The 27,523-nt window shown below is 40.2% G+C and overlaps 1 protein-coding gene across 1 annotated transcript in view; it reads right to left on the bottom strand.

Annotated features, from left to right (window-relative positions):
- Window positions 1-27,523, bottom strand: part of KIF6 (kinesin family member 6) — a 672,206-nt gene that overhangs the window by 283,676 nt on the left and 361,007 nt on the right. The window contains exons 11-13 of the mRNA XM_056137333.1: window positions 17,975-18,080; window positions 16,954-17,092; window positions 14,389-14,604 (exon numbers count right to left, since the gene is read on the bottom strand). Coding sequence (XP_055993308.1) covers window positions 14,389-14,604; window positions 16,954-17,092; window positions 17,975-18,080 — 461 coding nt within the window. The remainder of the gene's footprint in view (window positions 1-14,388; window positions 14,605-16,953; window positions 17,093-17,974; window positions 18,081-27,523) is intronic.

Below are 27,523 nucleotides of genomic sequence, written 5' to 3'. Positions count from 1 at the left end.
AGAAATTTGAATGGTTAAAAGGCACATGAGAAAATGCTCTACATCACTAATCATCAGGGAGATGCAGATCAAAACAACAATGAGATATCATCTCACACCACAGAGCCACAACCAAAAGAACAAAAGCAACTGGTTTTGGCGCAGATGTGGTGAGAAAGGGAACCTCCTCCACTATTGGTGGGAATTCCGACTGGTTCAGTTCTTTTGGAAAACAGTATGGATAGATTTTTGAGCGATTCTCCAAAAATTTGAAATTGAGCATCAATTTGACCCAGGAATACCACTCCTGGGAATATATACCAGAGAGGCAAAAAAGTATAGTTGAAGTGACATCCGCACTTCTATGTTCATTGCAGCACTCTTTACAATAGCCAGAATCTGGAAAAAACCTGAGTGCCCAAGAACAGATGACTGGTTAAAGAAACTTTGGTACATCTTCACAGTGGAGTACTATGTAGCTGTTAGAAAATATGAAGTCATGAAATTTACATACAAGTGGTACTACATGGAAAGTATCATGCTAAGTGATGAATCAGGAAGAGAGGGGCAGACATAGAAAGACTGCATTCATCTGGGGAACATAAAGAATGGAGACTAACACTCAAGAATAGTCGAGATAAGTACCAGGAGGTTCACTCCATGGCTTGGAGGTCAGTCACACATGCTAGGGAAAACGCAGTTCATATAGAGAAGGGAGCACCAAATAAAGGGTGTTGGGAGGATCCTCCCAGGATGAGAGATGCATGCTGAAAGTAGACTATAGAGTGAACATGATTGCCCATGATTGCCACTCAATCCCTCTTTTTCAAACCAAAGCACCTAAAAGGAGAGAGAGAAAACGAAAGGGAATGCCCTGCCACAGAGGTCGGGTGGTGTGTGGTGGGGTTTGGGGGGTGGGAGGGATACTGATCATTGTTGGTGGAGAATGGGCACTGGTGGAAAGGATGGGCACTCGATCATTGTATAACTGAAATCCAAGCACAAATATCTGTAAGTCTACAACTGTACCTCATGGTGTTTCACTAATAAAAATTTAAGAAAAAATCCAAAATACTGTTTTTATCAATGGAAAAGTCAACCAGACAAAAATCAATAAGAAAACTACAGCTGTAGATGAGGAATTAGACCATATGGATTTAATATACATCTATTGGGCACTCCACCTCTCCCCAAAAGTCATGTACACATTCTTCTCAGAGTTATGGAAATTCTTGTGGATAACCCATATGTTAAGACACAAAAAAGTCAATAGATTTATGAAAATTGAAAACATATCAAGTTTTTTCTTATTACAATGGTATAAAACTAGAAATAAACCACCCAATGAAAACTGAAAAAAATAAACACTGCAAACAAAGAGACTAAACAACATGATACTGAACAAGTGCTAGGCCAACAAGGAAATAAAATAGAGGTGTAAAATCACCTGGAAATAAACAAAAATTAAGATACAAGTAATCATAACCTAGAATGTAATAAATGCAGTTTCAAGTGTGACACTTACAGTAATATTATATAATGAAACAAGAAATTCTCAAATAATGTAACTTTCAAGCTTCTAAATAAATTTGAAAAAGAATAACTTCAAAAGTCAGTAGAAGGAAGAAATAATAAACATTAAAGTCAAATAAATGAACTGAAAATATAAATGATATTATGAAAGGTCAATGAAATTAAGAACTGATACTGCAGAATGATTAAACAGGTTACAAGTTAAAGAGAAAGGAAAATTTTAAGCATAGAATCATAAATATAAGAAGATAGGCTCTGATAGACACCATATAAATACAAAGAATCATAGAGACTACTATTAACAGTTTGTATACCAATAAATTGGGAAAATGTTGAGGGAATATATTCCTAGAATTATACATTTATACAATTTTCTAAGACTTAATCAAGAGGAACCATAAAACCTTTTGCAAACAAGAATACCAATGGAAAAATAAAATGGAAACAATGGACAAAATCCCTTCCACTACCACCCAAATAAAAGCCCAGGACCAGAAGTTTTCAGTAATAAGCTCTAAAACACATGCAATGATGACTGAATTTAACCAAAGATCTTAAACTTTCCCCCCAAATTGAAGTACAGAGAGTGATTCCAAATAGGTTCACCTGAGACAAAAATCAAACAATGGTATCATAAAAGAGGAAGGAAGGAAGGAAGGAAGGAAGGAAGGAAGGAAGGAAGGAAGGAAGGAAGGAAGGAAGGAGAGATAGTACAACAGGTATGGCACTTGCTGTGGACACGTTTCACTTGGGTTCAATCGCTAGCACATGATATGGTCCCCCAAGCTCGCCAGGAGTGATCACTGAGCACAGAACCAGGATTAAGTCCTGGGGACCACCTGGTGTAACCCCAAACAACAAAAAGGGAAGGAAAGAAAGAAAAAAGAAAGAAATAAGGAAATCAAGCAAGCGAATCAGAAAGATAGTATGGCGGATAAGTCTCTTGACTTGTATGCAGCCAGCCCAGGATTGATCCTCAGCATTCCATATGGTCGTCTGAGCACCACCAGGAATTCAGAGCTAGGAGTAACCCCTGAGCATCAGCAGGTGTCACCCCCGCAAAAAGTTAAAAGAAAGAAGAGTGCGGGCAAGAATGAAAGGGAGAGCGAGAGTGAGAGAGAACCTCTAGCATATTTGGGACTGGGGTGAGCCAAGAGCCAAGGGTGACCCTGCGCATTCTTATAGTGCTTGTGAGAATGTGTTGAAATGGTTTGAGACTGAGACTTTGTTCTGTTCCATCCAAAGCAAGGCCATACAAATTTCAGAAAATTTTTAAAAAACAGAGAGAGGGGGTATGGTGCCGCCAGCAGGTCAACCTCTACCTGTGGAGCGAGTGCATCAGCAGCCTGATGGCACCTTCAGACTTCCAGATACTCCAAAATTGCTGCTGTGCCTTTGACCAGACCCCAACAACTTGGGGCCAAGTTTACCAAGAAATAAAACGGCCAAAAGTTAGGTATGTGGGAGACACACGCACACACCTCCGGCTCACCTATATAAGCTCATTTTCTGGCCTTATTTCAGAGACTCATAAATCTCAAAAGAGATCAAAAGATGCAGTTAGGGCCTGTAGTGCAGAGGTAGGCGGGAGCCCGTGAGAACTCCAGGCCCGTTTGGATTGGGACTGGGCCTCCATCCCCCAGGTACCCAATTTTCCAGTAGTTTGGCAGTCACAACCAAAAAATGCTCCTGGCGCCATGTCGTCTCATCAACGGCCGATAAACATCACAGAACACTCCCTACACATTCTCCATAATTACCACACTACATCGATAGGGTTCAGATAATAGACAACAAATCATAGAGGGAAATATATATGTGTGTGTATGTATATATATGTATATATATATATATGTATATATATATATAGGCCTATAAGCTAAAACTCCTGGAAAAGAGCACCGCAGTATGCCCTTGACCCCGTGCGAGGCTGTCTTCACCAGGCCGCTGCACAGGGGGGCAGGTGAGAGCCCTACCTTTCCCAAGGGACCCAACTCCGGGAGCCAAAAACCTCCACAACCCAACCACCGCCATGCTCAAAGCTACTCCCCTTGTGCTAGGGGAGGGTCGAGCCTCACACATGAGTGAAGTCCTACGGAACCCAGATAATGCGGAACTTTGTGACCTTGGACTCTGGGCTCAATGGGACCAGGAACTGAGATCCTTTGCCTGCTTTCCCTAGTCTGCGGCGACCCAGCCACCTCCTGGTGGCGCCAGATCATCTCTTCATTGGCCACCGTCCAGATCACATGGCTGCTTCTCCCGAAAAGGAACATAGTATGGGGCCCCCATACCCATGCCACTGTACTCCACGCCAGGCTTTTCTTCATGGGGCACCCCAGAGGGAGGCGGGTGAGAGCCCTACCCACCCAAGAGACCCAGTTCCGGCAGCCCAAAACCTCCACAACCCAACTGTGGGCACACTCAAGGCCCTCCCCACACGCTCGGGCTGAGCCTCACGTATTAGTAAACATATTCCTGGACTGCCTGGCTGAAAGGCAGCCACATGACACATCATAAAACATTCCCTACACATTCTTCATAATTACCACACTATGCTTGATGGGGTTTAGATAGTAGACAACAAATCATAGAGGGAAACACACACACACACACACACACACACACACACACATATATATACATATTTTCATATATATATGTAGCACTGTAACACTGTCCTCCCATTGTTCATCAATTTGCTAGAGCGGGCCCAGTAACATCTCCATTGTGAGACTTATTGTTACTGTGTTTGGCATATCGAATATGTCACAGGTAGCTTGCCAGGCTTTGCCATGCGGGCAAGATACTCTTGGTAGCTTGCCGGGCTCTCTGAGAGAGGCAGAAGAATCCAACTCAGGTCGGCCAAGTGAACCACGTGCAAAGCAAATGCTCTGCTCTCTGTGCTATTGCTCCAGCTCAGAACTTCTAATACGAAGATAAATAATAGTGGTAAAGGTGAAAACATTGTCTTGTACTTGACCTTAAAGGAAAAGCCTTCCATCTTATTATTTTTTACGGTTGAGGCTTTGTAATTTAAAATGCCCTTCATGATGGGTTCTCATGCACATAATTCCAAAATCAGTGTACCCCTCTCCATCCTTCAGTGATCCCTATACCCCTCCCTTCCAACTCTCCTCATCAACTTATTTGTGTGGATCAGTTCTTCTATTCTGTTGCTTCTGGTGCCTTGTTGCTATCTTACTATATATCTTAAGTTCCTGTATATTAAGTCCCTGTAAGTCTCACATATGAAAAAGACTATTCTGTATCTATTCCTTTTTTTCTTTTGCCTTCACTCATGATATATAGTCCAGTTCTATCCATATTGATGAAAATTGCATGATTTTGTTCTTTTTTTAGAGTTGAATAGTATAGTTCTTGATCAATTCATCCATAGTTGGAAAGATGGGTTGTTTCCATATCTTGGAAGTGATAAATATAGATGTGCATGTGTTCTTTCAAATTATTGTTTCATTATGTTGGGGATAGATACCAAGAAGTACTATCAGTTGTATGGGAACTCTATTCCTATTTTTTGAGACTTATACATATTGCTCTTCACAGAGGTTGAACCAGATGACATTCCCACCAACTGTGAATGAGATTTCCTTTCTTACCACAAAATTCTTTTAATCTTTCACCACTCACTCAAATCTACTGTGACTTTGTCATAAATAACATTTGTTATGCTTAGAAATTTTCTTACGATCCAATTTATTGCACATTTGAAAATTGAAATGATTATATATATATATATATATATATATATATGCTGGAGCAATAGCACAGTGGGTAGGGTGTTTGCTGCGTTGCACGTGGCTGACCTGGTGGCCCAGGTTCGATTCCTCCGGCCCTCTCGGAGAGCCCGGCAAGCTACTGAGAGTATCTTGCCTGCACGGCAAAGCAAGCTTCCTGTGATGTAAATAAATTGTTATAAATTCACAAAATATGCTATATTTCTAAAAATTAAATATCAAATGAAGAGCAAGAAATCAAGAAAAAAATATAATTGCTTAAAAAAATTAAGTAGGTAGGAATAGAAAGCAGAAGACTTGTGCTACTGTGTTGGGAGAACTAACATTGTTTAAATACCCATACTATCAAAACAACTTACAGCCTTATTGAAAGTCTATCAAAATTTCAATTTTATCCTTAAAGGAAGTGGAATGAATTTTATTGAAATTTGTAGGAAACTACAAAACATTTAGAATAATAAAAGAATTTCTGAGAAAAAAATTTAAAGGTATCATGGTCCCTGACTTTAAATAATACAGTAAATTATGGCAGTAAGAGCATGGTACTATAACAAAAACAGAACAGATAAATATATTAGAATTAGAGACCAGAATAAATCCACATTTATATGGGAGGTTACTTTTGACAAAGGTATCAAGGTCATACAATGATGAAAGGAAAATATCTTCAACAAATGGCACTGGAAAACAGGACAGTCACTTAGAAAGAATAGAATCAGACCTCACACCATACACAAAATGGAGCCAAAAGTGATTATAAGATATGATAACTCAATTTAATAAGATATGATAACTTAATTCAATAATTTAGTATATAAGATATGATACTATAAAGGAAATAAAACATTTCTCTGATGATGATGATGATGATGATGATGATGGAGAGTATTTTTTCAAGTCATGGGGAGAGGGCAGTTAGGATAGAGAAGGGACCACTATGGCAATGATAGTTGGAAATGGTACCTCTGGACAAGAATTGAATGCTGAAAATAGGTAAAGATTATATATGGTAATCTTTCAGTAACTGAACTGCAAACCATAATGTCCAAAAGTAAGATGAGAGAGAGAAAGAGAGAGCGAGAGACAGAGAGAGAGAGAGTGTCTGCTCTAGAGGCAGACTGGGTGTGGGGGATGGGGCAAGAATTGGGGACACTGCTGGTGGGAAACTTACACTGGTGAAGGGACAGGTATTGGGCCATTGTATGATTCAATCAGGAACAACTCTGTAACTGTGAATCTCATAGTAACGTAACAAAAAAGGAAACAACATGTATTAAAGAAATCATAGGCATAACATGCTACAATATTGGCTTTTTATTTGATATGTTGTAACTCTACTTCGTTAGCAAGGCAACAAAAGTAAAAATAAACACATGGGACTATAAATTAAAATAGTTATGCAGAGTGAGAGAGCAATAAGTAAAATGAAAAGAAATTGAGAGCAAATATTTGCACCTTATATATATCCAATAAAAAGTACCATCCACAATATATAAATTCTCATATTATTCAATAACAGCAACTACTGGATAAAACTATAAAACCAGATGGAAGAGAGGAACAGAAGATTCAATAAAGATGATGTACTAATGACCAACAGGCACATGAAAAATTAATATTCACTTTTTTCATTTCATTTCATTTCATCATCCTGTTATTCGTCGATTGCCTCGAGCAGGCCCCAGTAACGTCTCTTTCATCCTAGCCCTGAGATTATATTCAAGGCTCTTTAGGAGAATGAGATCCATCATTGTTACTGGTATTTGGCATATTTGGTACGCCACGGGGAGTTTGCCAGATTCTGCCCTGTGGGCAGGCTACATTCGATAGCCTGCAAGTTTGTCCAATAATATTCACTTATTATCAGAGAAATGAAAACCAAAACTAAAACTAAAATGAAATGAAATATTACCTAAAACTAAAACCAAAACTAAAATGAAATATTACCTCACACCTAAAGAATGATTCATATAGGAGACCATAAAGAACAAGTGTTGGTGAGGATGTGGAGACAAAAGGTAACCTTGTATATTGTTGATGGGGATGTGACACAGTACAGCCTATTCAGAAATCCTAATAGAGATTTTCCAAGATGCACATAATAGACTAACCACAGAGTTCAGCAATTCCACCCAGGTATTTAAGATTTTTGGATGAATATGAACTCCTTCCTATGTTCATTGAAGTACTGTTCACAGTAACCTATATATGAAAGTAACTTAAGTGCTCAACAACTAAGTGGATGAAGATGAGGTATAAATACACATTGGTCCACTACTCTTCCATACGAAAAGATGATATTTTGGCATTTTCATTACCAGACATCGTTGGAGGGTACATGGTAAGTGAAGTAAGCTAGAAAGAGCGATGCTGCCAGATGGTATCTCTCACACGAGGAATTGAAATAATGAAAATAAAGGAACAGACAAATCAATCCAAAATTAACCCTTTAACTTCAACTACTTATTTTAGGTTGCCAGAGTGGAAGATTAGATGGGAATCAAAAGGATGGACAGAGTTCACTGAATTGTGGTGGGAGATGAATAACTTTGGCGGCCAGTATGGTGTGACAATTTACTTTCGGAGAGTTGTGAAAAAGAATCCGTGATAGAGGTATAATTAAGTCAATAAATTTTACCTCAAAACAAAGTTTAGTTAATATCCATCATTATCTATAGTTACATTTCTCTTCTGATAAAAACTTCAAGAATTTAATTTCAAATAAACAATACAGTATCATCTCCAGGACTTGCTTACTCTATAACTTAAAGTTATAAAGCCCACATCTAAACTCCTTTACCCAACTTTTCCACCCTTGGCTTTCTGCCTATAGCAATGCCTGATCTGTTGGATATATTTATGAACTTGTTTATTTGTTTATTTAGAGTCCACATATGAGACCATGTGGTATTTGTCTTCCCTGACTGATTTTCTTAGTATAATAACTTCAAGTTTTACTTATGTTATCACGAATGACAAAATCTAAATTTATTGCTAAACTGCTGAATAATAATTGTATGTGTTTACATGTGTAGATCAGAACTTTTTGCATTGATAGACACTTAAGTCATTTAACATGATCATTTAAATCTAGAATGCTATATATATATTTCTTCCTTCTGTATTTGAATACCCAAATTTTACCAATTCCTTGAGATCTAACTTTCATAACACTTATTCTATAACGCTTTCCGAAATTTACTGATGAAAATTCTTCCCATAGCATTCATTTATTCAAGCTCTTGCTTTTTTTAAAAATATTTATTTAGTGAAGGCCTTTTTACTTTTACTTTATTTAGTGAATCACTGTGGGAAAAGTTACAAAGCTTCAGGTTAAGTCTAGGTCATGCAATGATCAAACACATTTCCCTTCACCAGTACTTATTTTTCACCACCAATAATCCCAATATTCCCCCCCTCCCACCCCTCCCAATGCCTGTGAAGCAGATGAATTCTACTTAACTCTCTATCTACTTTGATTACATTCATTATTTCACAAAAGATGCACCATTATTGTTTAGAGTTTACACTCAGCAATCAGAACTGCTGAAAAGGCATTGTGAAATAATTTGTTTTCCACAGTTAGTTACGAGAACCTTATGATGTCGCATGACCGCAATAGCGGCTGTGCGATTTTGGATTTCTGATATTTTACTTATTAAGCCTGGAGGTATTTCTGCCAAGAGCCAGACAGATAATTACGAGATTGGTTTCTGAGCCTCTGGAGACATGGCTGTGCTGGAGAACTGCTCGTGGGGGGCAACTTGTGACCTTGGCAGGGGGTGAAGGAGGAGCCGGGAATGCCCCCCTTCCCATGAGGTTTCAGCTGCCCCCACTGGCTCATACCTGGCTTTCCAAAAAGCTCCGAGGAGGCCATCATCTTGCAGCCCAGGGCGAAAAAGGCGGAAGGAGCCACACCCCTTCCCTCCCGGGCAGACATGGTATTGTGGATTAAAGCATAATCCATTCACTTTTCTGCTGCAAGCTACCGGGTTTTGCATAAAGTCTTTGTGCTTCTGGAGCCAAGGCCTTGCTGGAGAGCTGCTCGCAGGGGGGGGGGGGGGGGGGGGGGGCAACTGGTGACCTCGGTAAGGTAAAGGTAAGGTAAAGGCCCTCCCGTTGATCGTCGATTTGCTCGAGCGGGCCCAGTAACGTCTCCATTGGAGACTTTGTTGTTACTGTGTCTGGCATATGGAATACTCTCGGTAGCTTGCCGGGCTCTCCGAGAGGGGCGGAGGAATCGAACTCGGGTCGGCCATGTTGGCCGCGTGTAAGGCGAACGCCCTACCCGCTGTGCTATCGCTCCAGCCCAGTAGGCTCTTGCTTTTTAGATACTCAGTTTTTTTCCTAACAAGTCTGTCATTTCCATTTAAATAACTGTCCCCTTTCCTACCCCCTAGAGTGAGAGATAATTTCTCAATTTATATTGGTACCTTTAAAATATGCACCCTGATATGCACAGTGTGATTATTCAACAGTCATCCCAGAGTAAGAAAAAAGAGCCTGGAATCTCCAGGCTGTAGCTTGAACTTTCCATTCGTCTTTTTAAATGCCAAGGACATCTCTGGTGATAAGTGGGTCTGGTAGCATCTCAAACAGTTAAAAGATTTGGTGAATCATGAGGGGCTTACAAATACTGACTGATTCTAAGTGACTACTGGGAAGTACAGTCAGAGAGCAAAAACAGAAAACCAACAAAACAAAAAAACCACAACAAAACCAAACTATAAAACTTCTGTTATTTTAAAGAAAAAAAAGTGACTTCAGACTGTGGAACTGAACAAACCCTCACATTATTTCAATGAAAACAAAACAGACATTTCACCTTTCAAACAGCAGAAATCCCCAAAGTCCCCATCTTTCTTGCCTTAGTTGGCTGTTTATGCAATGATGTAGGGGTTTTCTAGAGAATAATGAATTTTATTCATTTTCTTTTTTAACAAAAAAAATTTCCCATTCGAAGTAGAGATGAATGGAAGAAGTGGGGCACTGAAGGGAAGATGGTTTCACAACACTCTAGAGTGGAAGTTGGCCAAATTACTCGCTTTTTATATGAAAAATGGCCCCAGGAATGGTTAGTGCAAATTTACAGCACCTATATAAGGCAGGAATATTTTCAAAACAACACGCTTAGTAATTTTTTTAGGTATTTGGTTTAGTTTATACAAGCGTCTTGCATATAAAATAGAAAATGCCTAATCAGTTTTTAGAATCTTAAATATTGGAACAAACTATCCCATCACCTGTTGCTTTGCAGCAATGATTCATTCACAGAACTTTTTTTTTCTATCTGTAGTTTTGCCAAAAATAAAACCAGTCCCTCCTCCAAATCGTCAGATCATTATAAATCTATTTGTGAGCCTACTCCTAAGTCGTTGTTAGAACAATATTCAGTGTCAGATAAAGCAATTCAAAATCCTTCCAACTATAAGGTTGTTTCTCCAAAACTCTTTTATATATCTGGTGACTAAAAATTAAGTTATATATTTGTTGATTAAATAATCACCAAATTTATACATTTGGTGATTTTTATAATCGATAAGTATTTAACTCATTAAGCAAAGCTATATTCTTTCTTGAGAGCATTAAAAAGAGAAAAAGGGTTACTGAAAAGTTTTACTCTAATGGTAAGTTAGAAAAGATATGAGATACACACACCACAGAGACTGGCCCACATCCAAAAGAACAAAAGCAACCCGTGTTGGTGCGGATGTGGCGAGAAAGGGACCCTCCTCCACTGCTGGTGGGAATGCCGACTGGTTCAGCCCTTTTGGAAAACAGTATGGATGATTCTCAAAAAATTAGAAATTGAGCTCCCATTTGACCCAGCAATACCACTCCTAGGAATATATCCCAGAGAGGCAAAAAATATAGTTGAAGTGACATCTGCACTTGTTTGTTCATTGCAGCACACTTTACAATAGCCAGAACCTGGAAAATCCTGAGTACCTGAGAACAGATGACTGTTAAAGAAACTTTGGTAAATCTACACAATGGAGTACTATGTAGCTGTTAGAAAAGATGAAGTCATGAAATTTACATACAAGTGGTACTACATGGAAAGTATCATGCTAAGCGAAGTGAGTCAGAAAGAAAGGGACAGACATAGAAAGATTGCATTCATCTGGGGAACATAAAGTAACAAAATAGGAGACTAACACACAAGAATAGCTGAGATAAATACCAGGAGGTTCACTGCATGGCTTAGGAGGTCAGCTGCACATACTAGGGGAAAAGGCAGCTCAGATAGAGAAGGGAGCACCAAATAAAGGATGTTGGGAGGATCCTCCCAGGATGGGAGATGCATGCTGAAAGTAGACTATAGACTGAGCATAATTGCCACTCAATGTCTCTTTTGCAAACCACAGCACCCAAAAGGAGAGAGAGAACAAAAGGGAATGCCCTGCCACAGAGGCAGGGTGGGATGAGGGGGATGGGGGGTGGGAGGGATACTGAGATCAGTGGTGGCGGAATATGGGCACTGGTGGAGGGATGGGTATTCAAACATTGTATAATTGAAACCCAAGCACAAAAATTTGTAAGTCTACAACTGTACCTCATGGTGTTTCACTAATAAAAATTAAAAAAAAAAAAGAAAAGATACCACGGAGAAGGAGAAGAATGGAAATGGAGAATAAAGAGGAAGTAGAACTAGAGATGGTCTGACACACTCTCACTGGTCAGTGAGAGGCAAAGTCAATTTTGCATGACCAAAAGTTGTGTATGTTTTGAAAAGGCCACAGAGTTTCTTTCCTTCAGCAGCAGCATGAAAGCCTAAATCAAATACCAGTTGTGGCCTTGCATTTCAGTGGAGATTGTTCTGCTGTATTCTCTAAAGACAGTGGTGCAAATTTCTGCAGAGCCAGTGGTCACTGTTTCTTCATGAAAAGTCTCATCAGCCACCCAGAGATCTGGGGGCCAATCCTCACTTTGCCCTTCACATCCTTTACATCATTGGCTCTGTTCATCATCTGTCTCCTAAATGCTTTTGATACTCCCACCTCTCTCATAAGCCACCCTTTGGCCTGGACTCTTCTATCACAGTGGCAATTCAACTGGTTGGGCAGAGCTGGATAGCAGTGAGGAAGGCACTTGCCTTATATTGTGGCCTACCTGGGGCTCAATTCCCAGCCCCATATATGGTTCCCCAAGTTCACCAGGTGTGATCGCTGAGCGCAACATCAAGAGTAAAACCTGAACACAAACAGGTGTGACCACAAGAACAAAAATAAAACAAATAAATGGGTCACACCATCTTTGCCCACTTTCTGACAATCTCTCCTACACTTGTCCATCAACCCATCTTCTGATCTTTCACTCCAAGAATCTAATTCTAAATACTCCAGAATCTAACCATATCTGTCTTTCTCATTGCCCAAACTGTTCCCTTTAACACAAAAACTTCAAAAGCAATTTAGGTAATTCCTTCTGTTTTCAGTATTTCTACTAGCTACACTTTTACCCCCATATGCCTTTTTGTATCTTTCTGATCTTGAGCTATGACCTAATAATAATACTTTTCTAATTAATTATTCGAGACTCTCTTCTCTATTAATCTGTAAGTGCTCTGAGATTAGAGGATGTGTTTGCTCATGTATGTCCTCATATATAAGGTGGGGGTAAAACAAGTACTTTTATGATAAAAGGCCCTCCCGTTGATCGTCGATTTGCTCGAGCAGGCCCAGTAACGTCTCCATTGGAGACTTTGTTGTTACTGTGTTTGGCATATCGAATACTCTCGGTAGCTTGCCGGGCTCTCCGAGAGGGGCGGAGGAATCGAACTCAGGTTGGCCATGTTGGCCGCTTGTAAGGCGAACGCCCTACCGCTGTGCTATAAATAATTCAAACAGAATGCAGACCTGGTATGTGTAAGATGTCACTGCTAGGTAGTTTTACAAAGGATAATGGCGATGATAACAATGATGATGGAAACAACAAAAATAAGAAGAAAGAAGTAAATGCAGCAATGTAGAACAATGGATACACCCTGTAAATGTAAAGAATAAATAAGGGAATGAACAAATCGAAAAATAAGCTAATGATCTCACTAGTACAGAGGATTTATTTTTCTCCCCTACAAGCTATGACTGTAATAGAGGATAGAAACACAATCGGATAGAGGAGTCTGTGATTCCCTGTATACTGCCACCATGAAAAATGGCAAAAGAACTTTTTGTTTCCTGGAGTTTTGAATTGATCTTTGTTGCTAAATAAATATTCTAAGCTAGATTTGGGTTTAACAGTTAAAGGGATATAATGTCACAAAATATATTTCCAGGCTTCTCAATCTTGTCTTTATTAACAAAAAGTGTCTTTCTTAATGAACATCAGACTCTTCACTATTTCCAAGCTAAATTCTTTAGAAAACCATGTGTAGCAGGTCATGCATCCCAACAAGTATTTATACAGAAAATTTCAATCTATGCTGCCAAAAGGAAAAGCTCCCCCCCCCCCGTTGTTCTAATAGTTCTAATACATTTCATACCTCAGATTCCTCAATGTCCTCAAGAGAAAGGAGTGTGTTATGTGATTATACATTATGCTCTGCACATCTGAGAGAGGAAGGTTCTTGAACCAACCTGGTCTTCAACATGCTCTGCAATTCTGGTACTGACACCCTTACTAAAATCTCCCAATGAAAAAGATATCTCCGAAGCAGTGCAATCTGTCCAATCTTATTCTCTTACAAACTTTTTCTGCTTTTTATCTTTTTATTTAAGGCAGCATGTGGTCATATTTTAAACTTATTTTGCTGCAGATAGCTCATTTGGATTTAGAAATAAACACCATGTCATCACATTAGTAATGCAACATCTGTCTTTATTCTGTGCATCCAACATCAGAAGAGGGTCTCTGTTCCTGTTTGCTAAAGGAACAACTTTTCTCCTATTGCCCTGGACCCACTGATTTTTGTCTCTTGGTTTGGTGACAACTCATGGTTTGATTTTTTTCAATTCAGTCACCAAATTTTTGAAACTAGTATTTAAGATATTTGGTACTTATGAAATCTAATTTTCACATATAAATGATATGATCTTCATCTATTCTTTAAACTAAAGAATGCTATGGGGAATTCAAATTTGGATAAAAAAGAAAAGAGGAAATTTAGTCAACTGACCTGTTCTTCCTTGGAGCAAACTGGATCTGTTTCCCAAAGTGCTGAGGCCTGGAGGGTGTGTGGGTGCTGAGGATGACAGTGTCTTTGGACCTTGTGGGTTCCTCGTTGGGAAGGGGGAGTTCTCTGAGGGTCTTAGGTCACTTCTCTCAGTGCCAGAGGAGTGAAGAGCACCCTGGTTCTTCTTCTTTTCCTTCTTTAACATATTTACCAGAATATCTGAAGCTAGACTTAAGGATTTAGCTTTTTGGTTTTTTTTGTTTGTTTGTTTTGGGGACACGTCTGGTGGTGCACAAGGCTTACTCCTGACTTCACTCAGGGATCACTCATGACAGATTCAGGGACCATTTTGGGTGCTGGGTCATTTCTTTTGTTTATTTGCTATGGAGCCACATCTAACCTCATACTACTAAGGCAGCAGCGCTACTAATGACCACCTTCAAGGACCTGCTAATATCATTGAAATACGATTATTTCTTCATTTCCAAGGACATTAAACATATTTCACTGATGCTTTAGTTGCTTTACTCCCTATTAGTATCATCACATTATTTTATTCCTTTAAGCAATCTCTTTCTCTTTCATCCTGACACAGTCTTAGCATTCTGCATTCTAGATAAAAATAGTTCTGAAAATTTCCCCACCCCAGCTGTAATAAATAATAAAATTTCAGAAGCCCTTTTGGTTGTTTTTTTTCCCCACAATAAGAGTAAACTTTGTAATGAGTAAATCTGAGTAACCATTTCTCCTGTCTCTGAGTTTACGAGTCACATCATGCATTATATGATATCATGTAGTGCTTAAAACACTTTATTCTAAGTTGCCTTTTTGGTTTTTCTTAGCACTTTGTGGTGGTTGCATGCTTGTGCTTGCTCTTCCTCCCGAGAAGGAGAAAATAGGTCGGATTTATTGCTCATTGTAGAGCCGGAGAATGAGGAGCTAGAGTTTCAATCCAGGTAGGAACTTGAAGTTCAGTGTCCCTCTTCCATGCTTCTTGCACACTGTCATCCTGCGTTTGAGCCTTAGAAGGAGGAGGCAGCATTGTAACTATTCGTTCAGTAAAGAAACCTAGTAGGCACATGTGCACAGTGATATCTCTCTCATCCCCTTTTAAAAAATAAACAAAGAAATAGGCCTAGACTGCTTCCTTTCTGCCCTAATTCATTTTTTTCCTCTTCTGTGCACAGATGTTCCAGAAAGGGATTAAGAAGTTGGTAGGAGTATTTAGGGGAGAAGATCCCAAACTAGGATAAAGGCCAGGAAAAGCAGCAGACCTCAGATCTGGGGCTAGAGCCAGGACTGAGGTCTAGGTTGGGACCATGTCTGGATATGGAAAGGGGAAGAGAGAGGAAAAGGAGTGGAGGGGTGACAGCACTGTGGGCAGCTCTCACAGACTCGGGCTTGTGTGGGAGGACAACCCACTGAGAGACCTGGTGTGACTGGCCGGGTGATAAAGCAGCTACATTCACTTACGCCAGACAGAAAGAATCTGCGAATTCTCAACTAACACGGGAGAATGAAGTTAATCAGGCAGAATGCCTACCTCGGCCCTGGTTTGTTTTTACCTCTTCATTACTGGATTTCCTTCAGGTCATTTAGGCATTTTTTCACATTAGCTTACACTAAAACTCCTTTCAGTGATTAAAGAACAAAATATTAGTTTATAAGAAACTGACCAAAAATTCTTGTGTCTGCTTAAAGTCTACCAGTGGAATGAAAATGCCAAATCTTTTCCAAGAAACCAAAGAGAAAATAAGAAACAATACGGAAGAAGCATTGAGGCATCCTGAGTTCTACTACAAACAGAGGTCCTTTAGAAGAAACCACCTCAATTATCACTGGAAGCACTTCAAGCCCTCATATGCCAACCCCTCTGGGCTACTCTCTCAGTACCCCAAACCCATGAGCTGCCTGGTCAGGAAGAACTCTGTCTTGAACACTTATCTACACTCATTTCCAAATATGGGAACACTTGCAAGTGGAACCCAAATAAGTGGATCTGGCTTTTACATAAAAAGTTACATTTAAATCAATCTCTGCTCTTCATAAGCTAAATACCAGTCATCATTTCTCAGTCACCACTGGCGTTTCACCCACACGCCAGCCACAAATTCTAGGCCATGAGAGGCTGTGGTCAGCCTGATGTCTGGTCAGTTTGCTAAAGATAACCAGCTAACTTACGGGCTCAGTACTTACACAGAAAGATAACTGCACAGTAGTTAAAAATGTATTTAATGTGTAAAGCATGTTATATAAAATAGATTAAGTTTAAAATTTAATCAAGTTGGTGTAAAAATCCCATGCTGTTCATTAAGCTGGAATATTCCCCCATGAGTGTATTATATTCAACCAAAGACAAAATAGAATGTTCTTCTTTCATAGCACCTTTTTTGAAAAGTAGCAAGTGGTTCTGTGCCTCTGTTTGTGGACATCATCCTTCTCAGAGACAGAGGCAATGGGAATAGGAGACTGGGTGGGGAACTGGGCAACGTGGCCAGGGGAAAACGACTAGGGACCTCATACCCGGAGGCCAACCAGGACAATTTCGGATCATATCAAAAAGGATATTGATTTCATTATCTCTCTGCTGTAGAAGATCTTGCAGCTTTTTATATTCCTCCTCTTTGAATGGTTCTTGGTGGTCTTGCTCTTTGGTTTCAGAGCAAACGGTGCTCTTTCCTTGGATCTTCTTGTCATTCAGTAGTTTCTACAAGATACAATCAGGGCTTAGTAATCAAGTACATTCCGAATATCAGTGTTTATTGGACTCCTTGTATTTCAAAATTCCCTGCCTGTAGAAATCAGGCATGTGTACCCGTTCTTGCTCCTTATATTTGCAGTAATTCCAATTCATTGTGTCTTGCCTTTCACATGTTCTCATCCTCCCTCTTTTCTCTCTTCCCACTGTTTGCACTCTCTGCCCTCTCCTCACTACACTAGAAAATTCTTGATCAAACAATCTTCTCTTGAGGTTATCTCCATTTCCCCAAACTACTTGATTCATTTTTATTTTTCAATAACATTTACCATGGATTGTAAATCTTTACATTCATGTCTTCTCCAGAACCTCTTTATTAACTCTACATGCTTTATGGCTGGCCCGTTGCAGACTCACAATAAATGTTTATTATCTTGTGAAGTATGCCAAATTACAAATGAAACAGTAGTCAAGGTTAATGATATCACAACCATACTATCATGAATGGTAGTATGACTGGTAGTAAACCAAAGACAAAAACAAAACAAAACAAAACAAACAGAAATGATGTTTTCAAACCAAAACTGCTGGAAAAATGGACACTCATCTCTTGAAGTAGCTGAAAATAAAGTTTTGAATACGTAACTATTCCCAGAAAATGTACAGAGTTTCGGCAAAAGAATTGGAAGTACAAGGTCAGAGCTCACTCATTATGAAGACACAGATTCTAAAGAAATTTTGAGGCAATCACAGCATTGGTTTGAAGATCTAACTGTTCTGGATATGGGAAGTTGAGTCCTAACCTTTCAAGAACTGTTCAGCTAAGAAAGCTTTATTGGGGTTTGAACAGGGCTAACAATGCTTGGGACCAGAGGGAATGATTAATTTTACCTTAAAGTGATGGAAACAATGATGAATTTTACGCATATCAGAGCCAACCTCTAGTCTACTCTCTGGATCTTGGTCTTCCAAAAAGGTTTCTGTTTGTTTTTCCAGCCTAAAATACATAATATAGGAAAGCAACATGAATTTAGAACATTATATTTTTGGTTAAAATTTGAGACACAGGCTAGTGGTCCCATTTCTTTATTGAAATAATAGTTACATAATTTGACTATAATAATCAAGGGAGGAAAAGATCCATTGACAAGCTGAAACCTGGAAAAAGGCAATTGTTTGATTAGCTTCCAAATGAATTTTCAAAAGCAGTGTTACTATAAGAATCACTTGATTTTACAAAATGTGTATTCTAGTTAAGCTAATTTCTCTACCTTAGTAGAGAATTTAGCAGCCAATCTGCTAGAGAATTGTAATGAAAGAGATTTTCTTATTAGTTTCATTAAAAATTCATGCTACTTAGTTTCAGTTGAGATCTCACAGAATATCTACAGCCCTTTTAAATCATTCCTGGCTGATGTATATTCCTAACAATGGCTGTTCTGAATCTTTCCACAGTTCCAATGCCTATGACTACTGTTCATGTATCTGTCCGTAATGTAAGGATCCCCTTCAGATGAAATAGCAAAGCTAACATGAGTGAGCTTCTTCCTTCACCTTAGAAGTCTTTGACTCACCACTTGGTCCTCTTCCCTCTTTTTGCTCTTCTTTTTTGTTGGGGGGAATAATACTATTCTTCTCTTTGTGGGCTTTCTTTACTTCTCTCTTGGGCTTTCTTTAGACAAATACCAAAATAAACCAGTTGATGCTCTTCTTGTCACCTCCTTATATAAAAAAGAGAGAGACTCTCTCTCTCTTTTTACGGTAGGAGTACTCCTATTTATTCAGCCATTGATTAAGCTGATTGAATTGGACATGAACTCCATATTACTTTTTTTAAATTTTTGGGTCACGCCAGGCATTTATAGGGGTTACTTCTGGTTCTGCACTCAGGACTTACTCCTAGTCATGCTTAGGGAACTATAGGGGATGCTGGGAATTGAACCTGGGTTGGCTGCATGCAAGGCAAATGCCCTACCCGCTGTACCATCACTCCAGCCCCTACTTTTAAAAAAAATATTTTTAAATTGAATATCCATGAGATAGACCATTACAAAGCTGTTCATAATTGGGCTTCAGTCACACAACGATCCAGCACCCATCCATCCACCAGTGTACATTTCCCACCACTAATGTTCATTTCCCTACCACCATTCCCCAACATCCCACACCCAGACCTAGTCTCCCTCTATGGGAGGCACTTTCCTTCTTGCACTTTCTCTCTCTCTCTCTCTCACTCTCTTTTTCTCTCTCCCTCTCTCTCTCCTTTTCCTTTTGTGCATTATGGTTCGCAATACAGGTTCTAAGAGTCATGGTGTTTGTTCAGGGCATTTGGTATTTTTATCGGAATGGTAAGGCTGGAGTCGCTTTTCAATTGGGTGGCAGCTTTGAGGTGTGGATGTGACTGCCGAGGCTTCCAAAAATACAGAGAGATGGGGGGAGGAAACCCATTCTGACCCCAAGAAAGCCTGGAGACTTCAGTCACAAAATCCACATTCTAGAATTTTCAGCAGATTATGTTTCGGTGAGCTCTGTCCTGAGACGGTGGTCAGGCCAGGGGAATGATGGCGATTTTGGATTGTGGTAGCAAGCGGCTGCCAAGGGCTCTGCTTGGGTGGGCACCAGGCCAGCCTGCCCCATCCAATTTACCCTGGTCTGTTCAGCTGTGCATTGCCTGAGAGTAACTGTGGCTTTTGATCTTTTTTGAGATTTATTTATGGGTCTCTCAAGCAAGGCCGGTAGTAGAACTTACATGGTGGCACTTGAGTTGGTTCATAGGGGTGACTTCCAGTGCTTCCAGGAATATTGAGAAGTGGGGGGAGGTAGCCCATCCCAACTCTGAGAAAGCCTGAGATTTCAGTCACCAGACCCACATACCTGAATTTTTAGGATATTATATCTACCTCTACTACCCAGCTGCCACCACACTCCAGGCCACTTTCCGGATGCTTGGGCCGAGACTCATGCATGAGTGAAACCCACAGAACCAGGTAAGTAGAACTCTGTGACTTTGGACTCCAGGCTCAATGGGACCCAACACCAGAAATCCTCTGCCTGCTCCAACCAATCTCCGGTGATGAAGGGATCACAGCCATAAGCCCCACCCTACTAGTACCAGATAAATACCTCATTGCAGACCTCCACTACCCAGCCGCTGCCATGCTCCGGGCTACTTTCTGGACACATCATAAGACATTTAATACCCATCTTCCAAGATTACTGCACCATACTGGATGGGGTTCAAATATGGTTTGAACCGTGGGAATACCTGCAAGGGTGATTAGAGGCTGACCCAAAAGCCTCTATCCATCTCGGAGAGCCTGGCAAGCTACCGAGAGTATCCTGCCTGCACGGCAGAGCCTGGCAAGCTATCCGTGGCATATTCAATATGCCAAAAACAGTAAATGCAATGGGTATCATTACCTTAACCCTGAAAGAGCCACCAATACAGCAGCGTTAAGAAGGATGAGAAAGGAGAGGCTGATAAAATCTCAAAGCCGAACGAGGCTGCCTAAATGAAGAAGGACAAAAATGACTATCTGTACTTTCAATGCATGTACACTGGCATCGGATGCATCTATTGAGGATCTGATGGTGCAAGTGTGAAAGATCAAGTGTGACATTATTGGTCTGACTGAGACGAGAAGGCATCAACCACATCATGGCATTTTCAACACTGGAGAAGAAATGTTTCTTGGAACATGTGAAAAAAGAGGTGTCGGTAGTGTCGGTGTCCTTGTCAACACGAACTTGGCCATGAGCATTGATTCATTTGAATGCCTAACAACCCGAATCAGACGACTACACTTGAATAGATATGGCTCACTGCCGGCAGTTTTTATCTTCGTTGTCTACGCACCAACATCCAATTATGATGAAGGGGAAATTGAGAAGTTCTACATGCAGCTGGAGAAGTTCTATAAAGAAGACCACACCTTTACCAAGATCATTGTCAGTGATTTTAATGCCAAGATAGGATCGAAAAGATCAGCTGAAGAACTCCATATCAGGACCCATGGCCTAGAATGGAACGAATAGGGTGACAGACTGTCTGAGTTCATCATGTCGACCAAGACCACCCATGGTAACTCACAGTTCCAGAAGGCCAAATCTAAACGTTGGACATGGGAGTCTCCCGGAGGACAGTTCCACAACAAAATTGACCACATAATATTCAATTGATGGTTTTGCCTGACCAATGTAGCTGTTGTCCCAAAATTCCAAATGGGATCGGACCACTGTCTCCTTTGTGCAAAATTCTACTTCACAGAGTGGGGAAAAAGGAATGCAAAGTTTAAAAGGAGAATTCCCAGAACGAACACCAACTGGGAGCTCTTTGGCACTATTGCAGGAACATGGGAAGATGCCATCTTGACAACATTGATGAAGAATATGATCGACTGGTTCAGCACCTCCATGATTGTGTGAGGAACGCTGAGAGAGATAGCTACAAAAAGATGCCTGTCTTCGAAAACTCTTGAGCTCATTCACCAATGTGGCTTGGCACGAGCCTCAGGCAACCACATGCGAACATCCAAGCTTGCAAAGCTGTGCAGAGAAGTGATAAAAGACGACCTCAAAGAGAGAAGAGCAGCAGGGCTGGCAGATGTGGCAGAAGCTGGGAAAAGCATTCGCAATGCATGCCTGTCCTTTGCCAAAAACAAGACCAACGTCCTGATGGGTCTATCACATCTTCCAGAAGGGCAATGGAAAAGATTATCCATGATATCTACTCGGATCTCTTTGACAGCCACATCCACATGCCCACATACCAAATTCCACAGGATGGATATGTCGTTCCCAATGTTTTCCTTTCAGAAATCTGACATCCCATTTCATTGGTAAAGAAGCAAACAGCACCCGGCTCAGACAAGGTCAGACCCAAACACCTGAAGAACCTGCCATCAGTACTCATCAATACACTGGCTCGGCTCATCACATGCTACCTGTCTGAATGCAAGACTCCCACCCAATGGAAAACCAGGAGGACTGTTCTACTGTACAAGAAGGGAGACATCCACGACATTGGCAACTATCACCTGATCTTCCTGTTGCCTGTGGTCTACAAGCTGTTCACTCAAGTCATCCTGAATAGGATTGGCAGAACAGTAGATGAAGGACAATCATGTGAGCAAGTCGGATTCTGAAAAGAATTCAGCATGATCGACCATATTCACATGGTCACCAAGCTTATTGAGGTTTCTCGGGAGTTCAAGATGCCACTCTGTATAATGTTCATTGATTTTAAAAAAGGCCTTTGATTTTGTTGAGACTTAAACGGTCATCGAACCCCTAGCCAAACAGGGCGTTCAAACTCAATACATCAGGATCCTCCGTGAACTGTATTACGGATTCACTACCAGGATCTCACCACTCTACAAGGAAGTGATCATCCATGTAAAGAGAGGGGTTTGGCAGGGTGATATCATTTCACCCAAACTCTTCAGTGCCACCCTCGAGAACATCATGCGATGACTGGAATGGGAAGGAATGGGAGTGAAGATACATGGTCGGCAATTACACCACCTCTCCTTCGCTGATGACATTGTTCTAATAACACCAAATATTAGCCGAGCGCCACAAATGCTTTCCAACTTCGATCATGAGTGTGGAAAGGTTGGACTACAGCTGAATCTCACAAAGACAATGTTTATGAGAAATGGACTTGTTCCTGACGTTCCCTTTGCTCTCAATGTAACAAACATCTGCAAATGTAACATTTATGTGTACCTAGGTAGAGAAGTCAACATGACGAATGACCTAGCACCTGAATTGCACAGGAGAAAGAGAGCAGCTTGGAACACCTTCAAAAGCATCAAAGAAATAGGTAAGAGGACAAAGAACCTCTGGCTCTGGGCACATCTCTTTAATTCCTTTGTTCTTCCTTCATTAACATATGCCTCAGTGACCTGGGCCCTACGAAAACAAGATGGGAACGCTATTTGGGTCTCCCAAAGCAGAATCAAAAGAGCTATGCTTGGAGTATCATGTTTCACTCACGTATGAGAAAGAATCCAGAGTTCCCACCTTCTTCGACAATCAAGAATCAGGGACGCTGTCTCATTTGTCAAGGCGTCAAAAATCAGATGGGCTGTACACATAATGTGATTTGGAGACGACCACTGTACTAGAACCATTACTGACTGGATTCCACGAGATGTCAAAAGATCGTGTGGCTGCCCACCTACAAGATGGTCAGACTTCTTCGTCAAGACCCTGAATGAATGGTTTAAGGCTCTTCATGTTCCCAGAGGAAGCAGGCACCATTGGATTATACTAGCATGCGACAGGGACAAATGGAGATGTTACTGGCGCCCACTCGAGCAAATCGATGAGTAACAGGATGTCAAGTGTCAAGTGGTCACATGATATCTTGGTCCCTCCTGAGATGGTGGGGTAAGGTTGGGGAAATAAATCCAATGTTTTACCCATGGTAGACAACTATTTTGTCCCTATTATCATATCTCTGGCCCTTGAAACTATTTAATTTGAAATGTTTATCTAAGAGTCCATAATATTGTTGAACTGACCTGCTGTATGGAAAATGAAGCAATATAATCAGACACAACTTCCCTGAAAAGCCCAGGAGCAGCATTGGAAGGCTGCTGTAGCTGACATGAATCCATATGGGATGTCAGAGATTGAATCCATGCAGCTGACATGGATTCAATATTTGGCATCACATTGGTCCCCCATGCACTGCCAGGAGTAATTTCTGAGTGCAGAGTCAGGACTAACCCAAGGATTGCCAGGTGTGACCCCAAGACCAAGAAATATTAGCAATTTTTATTGATTTTATTGATTTGTATTTTCATATAATAGTTAACAGGAATCTTAGAACTTTGAAAAAACACTATTACTGGTGTCAAATAATTTTATGGCGTCCAGAGCCTGCAGCATTTCTAACAGATATTAGATTAGAAGCAATAGTCAATAAATTCTTCTAATTTACTCTGTGTTATTGTAAAGCATTTGCTTTTATAAATAGTTCACGAATGATGTTAAATTGGAATCCTACTGCAGAAGAAAGCATCATAAGATACCAATTTGCATTGTCTTATTGGGCTTTGGCAATTATATCAGGATCCATGTCCTATAGGGTAGGAATGGACATAAGGACAAGGAGGACCGGTGTCACAAAGAAATGGTTAAGAACTTCTGCTTCTGAGGCCAGAGAGATAGTAGAGGGGTTAAAATATTTGCTTTTCATGTGGCTGATCCAAGTTCTGTCCCTGGTATGGCATATGATCGGACTGATCCCTGAGTACAAGAGCAAGGAGTATGGCCCAAAAACCACCAATTGTGACTTAAACTTTTCTGCCTCATCAGTTAAAAGAAGAGCATTTACCTTCATGAAAGAGCTGAATTCCTTTCCCTTTCTGAGAGTTGGTCTGATATAAAATTAAGAATGAAGAGCAGGAATTTTGGTATGCAGTTTTGTTCTTGGTGTGTGAAAGCAGAGAGCATCTTTAGATAAGAAAAATTCCTGGCATTTCCTTCATACATTTGACTTCTTGTTGATTTTCTTATCAGCAAAAGACTCGGTCTCATAATTAAAATGCAGAAAACTGCTTAATTCAGATGTTTCTGATAGTCCCCTCTAGTAGTTAAGAGTGAACGATTGACCCCAAATTCTCTGAATTTTCCTATCTCCCAAAATAGTTCCTGAGTTCATACCTAGTCACAGCTCCCACTGAGCAGCCTCCCAGCTGCCAGAACTCTGCTGGACAGTGAAGAACTATTTGCAGAAAAGGAGGTCAAGGGAGTACAATAAAGGCTGTTCTTTAGGAAAAGCCCACGTAAACAAGAAACTTTACTTTTTATTTCCTCAAAGAGGGTAAAAAGGAAAAAGAAAAAGAATCCTGAGGGAAAATTAAAAGTAAATGCATGCCTTTGGGTTTCAGCTTTTCTGGACAGGAAAGACCATAGATAATATCTGGTCCATAGAATATGCTCTCTGGCTCAGGGAAGGTAACTGCTGAAGATACCCATCTTCTTCAAATCAATTGCTGAAAAGACATGCCTGACAGCTTGTAGTTTAGTTCAGCAACTCTATAGTATACATTTTTATGCCTGATCACATAAAAAGGATCAGCCATATTTCCAAAATAAGTATTCCTCCTACAAGATTTCTATATTCCTTTATGCTTAAAAACAGCTTTTGACACAATTTTTTGTATTCTTGTGAAAATTTTGCTGTGTGAATAAAAGAATAAAGCATATTTATTATCATTGATAGTAGCTAATATTCATTAAACATGCACTAACTGCTAGAAAGTCTTTTATGGCCTTCAATATCACATGGTTTTCTCAATTCTCACAACAGTTCTATGAGAGTAATACCTTTATGATTGCCATATCCTAGGTGAGGGAACAGAATGGCTGAGTATCTTGCTCAACATCACAGAGTTGGCAAATGATAGGGATGGGATTTCAAATCCAGTCAAAAGACTTTAGATTCCAGATTTTTGCTGTTGTTTTATACAAAGGCCATAAGCAGAGGTGCTTGTAAGCTACCAGGGATGCCTATACCCACTAGTGTTGGGGACATGTAGTGCCATGGATTGAAACTAGGATCTCTACCACTTGAGCTATAAAATGGCCTCCAGAATCCAATTTTTTTTGGCTCTTTGGGTCACACCTGGTGATACTCAGGGGTTACTCCTGGCTATGCACTCAGGAATTACCCCTGGCAGTGCTCAGGAGACCATATGGGATGCTGGGAATTGAACCCGGGTGCAAGGCAAACACCATACCCGCTGTGCTATCTCTCCAGTCCCAAGAATCCAAGTTTTTAAGCACTATGCCTACCATATTATAGACACGAATTAGCCTTCTGCGGTAGGGCATTTGCCTTGATATTATAGAAAAGTCACTAAATTTATTTAAATACCATACTAGGCAAGGCAGTCCTTATTTGTCTAACAAGAATTAACTGAGTAGTAAATGCTTAGATTTTAACAGGTATACTGGCTAATAATTTATTGAAGCAAAAGAAAAAGCTGAAGAATAATCAGAATATCCCACATTAAGAAGTTGGATAAATAAATTATGGAATAGTTATGTACATAGCAGCCACTTCAAACTATGGTGATAAGGTGTGTGTATTTATTGACATTATTAAAAATATGTCTGATGGGGCCAGAGAGAATACAATTTGTAAGGGGCCTGCCTTCCAACATGCCAACAGAGGTTCAGTCTCTGCAGCATACCTGCTTTTCTGAGCAATGTCAGTAATGGTCTCCTGAGCACAGAGCCAGAATTAAATCCTTAGCACATCTAGGCTAGCCCCTCTCTCCCCCAAAATGTATGATATAAGACATTCAAAGACAAATAATAAAGAAGATGAAAAGGAAAGAAAAAAATGGAAGGGTAAGATGAAATTAGGGGAAAGGGAGTGGGGAGAAAATGAATTCTGGGTTTTTTCCCCCTAATGTCTGGCTCAAGAATATTTTGGGGGAGGTTGTTGGAAACTGGGGACACTGGTGAAGGGAAGGACACATTAGTGGTGGGGTTGGTATTGGAACATTGAATGCCTGAACAACTTTGTAAATAACAGCATTTAAATAAAAAAAATTCATCATTTTTCTGTGACCTAAGAGACTAGTGGTCAAACTAAACTCACTCTTCTGCAATATATTTGTTGAGGGCTTGGCCCCACAGTACTTAGTTGGGTCTTATGATTTAATGCTCAGTCTGTTAATGCAGTGCTTCTGAGACTTAGCAGTGCTGGGGACTACCAAGACCATGTGGTTCCAGGGCTCAAACTTCAGGCGAGGTATATATTCAAGCCCCGAGCTATCTCTCTGGCTTCATTCTGCAATATTCTAATGATTTTGCTACATTTAATTATTTATAAAGGTAATTTAATTGTTTTTACACTGAATATGATATAAATGTCTCCTTATGAAATAGCCTTTTATCAGTAAAAATTGTTTATTCATATATCCCCTTCAGTATTAACTTCTAAATCCAGGCTAGAAACCACAGCTCAGTGCTATTGGTTGTGAGACAAGTAGAAGTAAAGAATCAACATCAGAAAACATTTACCTAATTGGGGCAATGAAATTTTGACTTGTTCTAAAGCACTTGGACTGCCATGGGAGCTGTGTCTAGTAGTATAGGAGGGGAGAATGGTTTTATGCTTGGGGGAGAAAGATAACAGAAGTGTCTTCCGGCACAGTATTTTTCTAGGGAACTTAGCAGGAGTTTAGGAAGTACAAAGCAAAGAGAACTTTTCTCCTGTTAGTTAACTAGAAGGAATGAGGTGGATAAAAATTACAGTTGGTGGTTAGGTATATTCTGTAGCACAGCCAGGGCAATACCAGGTATCTCTGAGCTCATTTCTTAGTTCATCTGTCTCCATAACGAATCAGAAAGAGTAGGCACAGCTTATCCGAAGAGGTGGGTAATTCAGACTTAAGCTCTGGTGTTAGGGTGGAG

This window comes from Sorex fumeus, unplaced genomic scaffold, assembly GCF_029834395.1.
Source record: "Sorex fumeus unplaced genomic scaffold, SorFum_2.1 ptg000123l, whole genome shotgun sequence".
NCBI classification, from domain to species: domain Eukaryota; kingdom Metazoa; phylum Chordata; class Mammalia; order Eulipotyphla; family Soricidae; genus Sorex; species Sorex fumeus.
This window is presented reverse-complemented; position numbering and strand designations above follow the sequence as displayed.